General features: G+C 70.2%; 1 protein-coding gene across 1 annotated transcript; it reads right to left on the reverse strand.

Annotated features, from left to right (window-relative positions):
• Window positions 1-3,351: 3,351 nt before the first annotated feature.
• Window positions 3,352-7,334, reverse strand: LOC141726274 (glycoprotein-N-acetylgalactosamine 3-beta-galactosyltransferase 1-like). Its single transcript, XM_074530998.1, is given in 5 exon segments — window positions 3,352-3,686; window positions 4,445-5,109; window positions 6,077-6,294; window positions 6,972-7,294; window positions 7,296-7,334. Coding segments are annotated over 5 exon segments (1,518 nt in total). The 3' UTR covers window positions 3,352-3,413.
• Window positions 7,335-7,439: the final 105 nt, after the last annotated feature.

A 7,439-nucleotide genomic window follows, 5' to 3' on the forward strand; every position in this document is an offset into this window, starting at 1 on the left:
TGGGGGGAGAAACACGGAGGGACACAGGGGACACGGAGAGGACACAGGGGACATGGAGGGCACAGGGGACATGGAGGGCACAGGGGACACGGGAGTGGCACAGGGGACACGAGAGGGGCAGGAACGCGAGGGGGCACTGGGGACACAGGGGCACAGGGGACATGGAGGGCACGGGGGACATGGAGTGACAGGAACGCGGGGGGACACGGGGGACACAGCATACGGGGGACACGGTGGGGCACAGGGGACATGGAAGGCAGGGGGGACACTGCGCGGGGGACACGGGGGGACACAGGGGACACAGAGGGCACAAGGGACATGGGGATGGCAGGAACGCGGGGGAGCACGGGGGACATGGCACAGGGGGGCGCAGCGAGCACGGGGGACACGGGGGTGACAGGAATGCGAGGGCACAGCATGCGGGGGACACTGGGAGGGCACAGGGGACATGGAGAGGGCGCAGGGGACATGAAGGGCACGGAGGACACGGGGGACACAGCGTGCAGGGGACACGGGGGGACACAGGGGACATAGAGGGCACAGGGGACATGGAGGTGGCAGGAACGCGGGGGGACACGGGACACAGCATACGGGGGACACGGAGGGGCACAGGGGACATGGAGGGGCGGGGGGGGCACGGGACATGGAGTGGGCACAGGGGACATGGAGGGCACAGGGGACACGGGGGGGGCCCTAGAGGACATGGAGGGCACAGGGGACACTGCGCGCGGCGGCTGAGTGACACGGTCACACCGGGAATGGGTGACAGAGCGGCGGGCACACAGGGTGGGTGACACAGGTGGCACCTGGGGGCAGGAATGACCCGACGTAGGGGCATCACGGGCGGTGGCACACAGTGACAGGGGGTGGGTGACAGTGAGGGGCGTCACAGGGCGGGGGGGTCCGGCCGCTGTGCGCAGCTGGGGAGGCACTGGGGGGCACTGAGGGGCACTGGGAGCACTGGGGGGCACTGAGGGGCACAGGAAGTATTGGGGGGCACTGGAAGGCATGGGGGGCACTGGAGGGCATTGGGGTACACGAGGGGGGACAGTGGGGAGCACTGGAGGGCACTGGGGGCGCTGGGGGGGCACTGAAGAGTCCCCGGGACACTGGGAATACTGGGGGCACTGGGGGGGCACTGGAGGGCACTGGGGGACACGAGGGGGACACCAAGGAGCACTGGAAGCACTGAGGGGTTACTGAGGGGGCACTGGGGGGGCACTGGAGGGCATTGTGGGCACAGCAGAGCACTGGGGTGTGCCCGGGGCACTGGGGGCACTGGGGGCGCGGGGGACACTGGGGGGCACTGGGGACACTGGGGGCACTGGGGGCACTGGGGGCACTGGGAACACTGGGGGGCACTGGGGGCACTGGGGGGCACTGGGAACACTGGGGGGCACTGGGGGGCACTGGGGGGCACTGAGGGGCACTGAGGAGTCCTTGGGACACTGGGAACACTGGAGGGCACTGGAGGCACTGCGGGGGGACACCGAGGGTCACTGGGGGGACACTGGGGGAGGCGGGGGGGGACACCAGGGGGCACTGGGGGCACTGGGGAGGGGTCGCTGCTCCAGTCCGTGCCCCCCCCGGTCACCGGCGCCCCTGCCCTGACCGGAGCTGAGCGGCGGGGGCGGGGCCTGAGGGCGGGGATTACATAGTAATTAGATGGGCGGGGCCTGAGGCGCGGTGATTGGATGTACGAAAGCCCGTATGTAAATAACAGGGCGTGGCCAAGCAGCATGTTATGCTTTAAAAGGGCGGGGCTTGATAGGCAGGCGAGGCTGTGATGCAAATAAGGAGGGCGTGGCTAAGTGGGTGAGGGCAGGGGCCGCGCCTGGTGTGTGGGCGTGGTTTAGTGGGGTGTGGTCATGTGTGGGCGTGGCCGGTGGGACTGGGTGGGGCCAACCCCGCCCCTCTGCAGCCGCTGGAGATGGGGAGGGGACACGGGGGGGCCTGGGGGGCTGTGCTGGGACACAGGGACACGGGGACACCAAAATAGGGCATGGAGACACCAAAATCGGACACGGGGACCTCTCCAGGGCGGGCTCGGGGACACGGGGACACCAAAATCCCACACGGGGACACCAAAATCGGACACGGGGACACCAAAATCGGACACGGGGACACCAAAATCGGGCATGGAGACACCAAAATCGGACACGGGGACACCAAAATCGGACACAGGGACACCAATATTGGACACGGGGACACCAAAATGAGACACGGGGACACCAAAATCGGATACCAGAATTGGACACGGGGACACCAAAATCGGCCACCCCGTCCTGTACCGCCCCCCAGCCTTGAGCAACCCCCACCCCAATGTCCCCTCCTCGTCCCCAGCCGCTGCTCCCGTCACCCCCCGGACGGTCCTCGAGGCGTCACCTGCCACCCCCCAGCACCGCTGTCCTTCACAGCTGCAGGGTCCGTCCTTGTCCCCAGCTCCGACCGTGTCCCCTGTTTGTCTGTCCCCCTGTCCGTCTGTCCCCGGCTCTCCCCCCACCGTGGGGTCCCACACACCTCCCCCAGCCTGACAGTGGGACCCTCACCCCCGCTCTGTGTCCTGCTGAGACCCCCGGGCCCCCCCTCAATCCCTCAGCCCCGCTTTGCCCCCCCACGCCCCGGATCAAGGCCACCACATCCCCGCAAAGCTCATTAACAGCCGCTAATTGGGGACGCGAGGGTCCGCCTGGGGGGCGCGGGAGATGAGGGGGGGAGTCTCAGGGTATTTGGGGTCCTCAAGCAGGAATGAGGGGCGGCTCCCCCAAACACGGAGCCTCCTTCACCCCCCAGCTTGAGGGGGCACCGTCCCCTCTCCCGACCTCCCAAATTCCCGCTCTGGCCGCCCCCAGGAGCTGGGGGGTCACTTGGGGGGGTCCAGGGACACGGGGGGGGGGGGTCCAGGGACTCGGGGGGGGTCTGTGGGGGGCGAGGGGACAACACGGGGGGACCACGGGGACATCACGGACTTGGGGGTGTCACTGTCACCATGCGGGGTCATCCTGAGGGGGGGCACGGCCACGTCAGCCGCGGAGGTGGGGACGGGAAGGGACAGGAGGGGACCGTGCCCACATCGGGGCCTGGCTTTGTCCCCTCCTTGGGTCCTATCGGGGTCCCATCACCCAGACCCCCCCCCCATGGGACCCTTCCCCCCTCCCCCAGCCCCGTGTCCTCCTCAAACCCCTCCGGACCCTCCCCGGTGCCCCCAAATCCCCCCCAGGCTCCGTCCCGCGGCACCCCCGGCTCGGGGCCACCAATCCCCTGAGCAAAGCTCATTAACAGCCGCTAATTACGGCCTCATTAGGGCCACGCTGGGGTGGGCGCAGGACACGCGGGGGGGCTCGGGGCATTTGGGGTCCCGGGGCAGGAATGGGGCCATGAAGTGGGGGGGAACCCCCAAATTTGGGGCCGCTTCAGCTCGGGGGGATCCGGTAGGGCTCGGAGGCTTTGGGGGCTTGGGGACCCGGGTGGCTCCGGGTGGCGTTGGGGGTCCCGGGGGTCTCGGTGGCGTTGGGGGTCCCGGGGGTCCCGGTGGCGTTGGGGGTCCCGGGGGGGCTCAGGGGCGGGCGGTAGCGGGCTCTGTAGCCGTAGGGCCGCAGCCGCTGGCTCAGGTACTCCAGCTCGTACATCTCCTCCCCGGACACGTAGTGGAAGGACACGGCCAGGTCCGAGCAGCACTGCGGGCCCTGCGGGGACACGGGGGGGACACAGGGGGTGGCACCGGGCACCCAGAGCCCCTCACACCCTTTGGTGGCACGGGCAGGGTGGGGAGGGGGCAGCAGAACTGAGCAGTGCGGGGGCAGCACCAGCACAGAGGGCACAGGGAACGGAGGGGACATTGGTGACAGCGCGGATGGAGCTCGGGCCCCAAGGAGGGGGGACACGCTGGGGGCCACGGCCATGGCAGGGGGGTCAGGGATGGGCAGGGGCACCAAGGCCACCAGGGTCACACTGGGGGAGCTGTGGCCACGTGTGAGGGGGGACACGGTGGTCACACATGGGGGACACGATGATCACACACAGCTCCACAGTGCAGGGACATCCTGGCATGGCAGGGGACATGGCAGGGATTTGGTGGCGATGCCACAGCCCCCCCACGGCTCCCCACGGCAAGAAATGCCAGCTGGGCACGGGGGAGGCTCTGGCTGCACCCCGAGGGTGTCACGGCCACGGGAGGTGGCCAGGGACACGCGGGGAGGTGTTGGGGACACCAGAGCCACACAAGGGGTTGGTGGCTGTGTGACAGCCAGGCACGGTGGGCACCGATGCCACCCGAGGTGAGCTGTGCCACTCCCAGGGACACAGCACCTACTGAGGGCACACATGGGGGGTTCTGGCCGTGCTTGGGGGGCACAGCCACTTGTGGGGGGCCACAACCACCTCCCCCCCCAGCTGCCCAGGCAGTGCCAGGCTGTGCCAGTGACCCGGGCCGAGTGTGACCCACCTCCACCACGGGGTACCAGCTGTAGCGCGGGTACCAGAAGCCGCGGGCGAAGCGGTGCGTGAGGTGGATCTCGGGCGGGAAGGGGTGGAAGGTTTCCCGTCCCCGCGTGTCCCGCGAGTCCCCCACGGGCACGCCGAGCCGCTCCAGGCACTGTCCCAGCGCCACGTCCTCCTCGGGGCCGCCGCGCCCGCAGGAGCCGCGGGCCAGGGCGGGGGCCAGGCGGCTCAGAGCCCCCCGGCTGAGCACGTAGCCCGCCCCGCCGCTCATGTAGCCCTGGCGGGCGAAGGGACGGAAGCGTTTGCCGAGGTAGAGCGGCCGCTGCGGCGGGAGCGGCGCCAGCAGCCAGCGCAGGTTGTCCAGCAGCACGAAGGTGTCGTCGTCGGCCTTGAGGAACCACTCGGCGCTGGCGCGGAGGTGCCGGTGCACGAAGAGCAGGGCCCGGGCGGTTTTGCGGTAGAGCTGCCCCCGGCCCTCGGGCACCCCCAGCCCCAGCGCCGGGAATTGCGGGGCGGGCTCGGAGCTGGCGAACAGCGCCACGTTGCAGTGTCGCGCCCAGGTGTCCCGCACGTGGCGGGCTCGGCTCTCCAGGGTCTGGGGCGCTGTCAGCACCCAGCACAGCACCCGCACCCGCCGGAACAGCGCCCGCGCCACCGCCGCGTCCTCGCCTGCGGGACCGGGGCAGAGACAGCGATGTGCCCGCTGCCAGGGCATTGTCACCGTCCCCAGCCCGCGGGGCAGAGACAGCGATGTGCCCGCTGTCCGGGCATTGTCACCGTCCCCAAACCGCGGGGCAGAGACAGCGATGTGCCCGCTGTCAGGGCATTGTCACCGTCCCCAGCCCGCGGGGCAGAGATCGCGATGTGCCCGCTGCCAGGGCATTGTCACCGTCCCCAGCCCGCGGGGCAGAGACAGCCATGTCCCCACTCTAAGGGCATTGTCACCGTCCCCAACCCGCGGAGTTGGCGAGGCAGGCACATTGCCCAGCCCTGCCGTGCCTCAGTTTCCCCCGTTCCTCAGGGACGCCCCCTCATACTCCCCAGCCCTGCCGTGCCTCAGTTTCTCCCCCCCCCAGCCGTGTCCCCAGCACCATCCATTCGCCTCCGGCCGAGCCTCAGCTGTGCCCCCTCCCTCAGCTGCCACTCTCAGGGCATTGTCACCGTCCCCAACCCTGGAGCAGAGGGGGTGAAAACCTCCAGGTCCCCCTGCCAGCCCCATCCCACCAGAGTCCTCCCCCCTTGTCCCCACCTGCAACGCTCCCCCCGCACCTCAGCGCCCCTCACCCCGCCAATGCCCCCTTCCCTCTGTGCCCCCCTCACCCCACTTTTCCCTCCTCAGCTCCCCCCGCCTGTGTCCTGCCCCCACCCTCTCCACCTCAATGTATCCCCCCCGTGCCTCAGTTTCCCCCGTTCCTCAGTGACGCCCCCCCCCCACTCCCCAGCCCTGCCGCGCCTCAGTTTCCCCCACCTCAGCCGTGTCCCTGCTTTCCCCCAACACCCGCCGCTCCCTCAGCTGTCACTCTCAGGGCGTTGCCACTGTCCCCAACCCACGGAGCAGAGAGGGTGAAGCCCCCCCCAAGTCCCCCTGCCAGTCCCACCCCCCCCGTGTCCCTTCCCTGTGCCACGCAGTGCCCACCTGCAGCGTCCGACGGGGCCGCGCCGTAGAGCGCGGGGTACGGGGGGGTCCCGGGGGGGCCATGGGGTACCCGGGGGTCCCGGCTGGGGGCGGGCACCGGCGGGGGCAGCAGGAGGCCGCGGAGGAGGAGGAAGGTGCTGATGAAGCCCACCAGGAGACCCCCGGGGAAGGACAGGCGGGGGCTCTGCAGGCCCAGGAGCAGCATGGGGACACCTGGGGGGGGACATGGGGACCCCCTGTCAGTTTGGGGACACGTGGGGAGGGGCAGTGGGGACCCCCCGTCAGCGTGGGGACACCTGGGGTAGCCATGAGACCCACTGTCAGCGTGGGGACACCTGTGAGGGGGACATGGGGACCCCCTGTCACCATGGGGACAGCTGGGGGGGTCAGTGGGAACCCCCCCTCTCAGCGTGGGGACACTGGAGGGGATCATGGGGACCCCCTGTCAGCGTGGGGACACTTGGGGGGGGTCAGTGGGGATCTCTTGTCACCATGGGGACACCTGGGGGGTTTATCGGGACCCCCCCATCAGCATGGGAACACCTTGGGGGGGTCAGTGGGAACCCCCCCGTCAGCGTGGGGACACCTGCCTTGTGCTTGGGGGGGTCACTGGGGATCCCCCTGTCACCCCCCAGCGCTGCAGCTTCCACGGGTGGGGCAGCCCCGGGGTGGAGCCCGTGGGAGGAGGGGGACAGGGCACAGGAGCCACGGAGGGGACAGGGTGACACCCACGGACAGGGTGGCACCCACGGGGCAGTAACGGCACCACCCCGCGCCGGGCACCCCAAATCCAGATGGGGACAGGGGGTGACACTGAACTCTGCTCTCAGTTAAGGGGGAACAGGGGGAGCTGTGGAACGGGGCACGCCGGCTGTGGCCTCACCTGGTGCTGCGGCTCGGGGGTCTCGGCCCAGTCCAGGGGTCCCACGGCCGATTCCTGTGTCCTGGTTGGTCTGGGGGCCCTGCTGGGTCCCGGGGGTACCGGCGGATCCGGGGGCTCCGCGGGTTCCTGGGGGTCCCGCTGGTGCCCGGGGCACCGTTGTGCCCAAGGCTGGGGCGGTCCCGGTCCGTCCGGGTGCTCCGGGGGCTGGGGCGGTCCCAGACCCTCCGGGGGTCCCGGTGTCCCCGCTGTCCCCGCGGTTGGGGCTGTCCCGGTGGTCCCGGTGGCACCGCTGTCTCCGCCCCCCCGCGCTCCCATTGGCCGAGGCCGGGCGAGCCCCCTGCCCCCGCCCCAATTCTGATTGGCTGTCGCAGCCATGGCCCCGCCCCTCCCGAAATTTTGTGCGAGGCGGGGAGGAACGGAGACCCCCGGGACAGTGGGGGGGGGCACAGACAGAGCCCGGGGGGGGGACACAGACAGAGC

This window comes from Zonotrichia albicollis, chromosome 33, assembly GCF_047830755.1.
Source record: "Zonotrichia albicollis isolate bZonAlb1 chromosome 33, bZonAlb1.hap1, whole genome shotgun sequence".
NCBI classification, from domain to species: domain Eukaryota; kingdom Metazoa; phylum Chordata; class Aves; order Passeriformes; family Passerellidae; genus Zonotrichia; species Zonotrichia albicollis.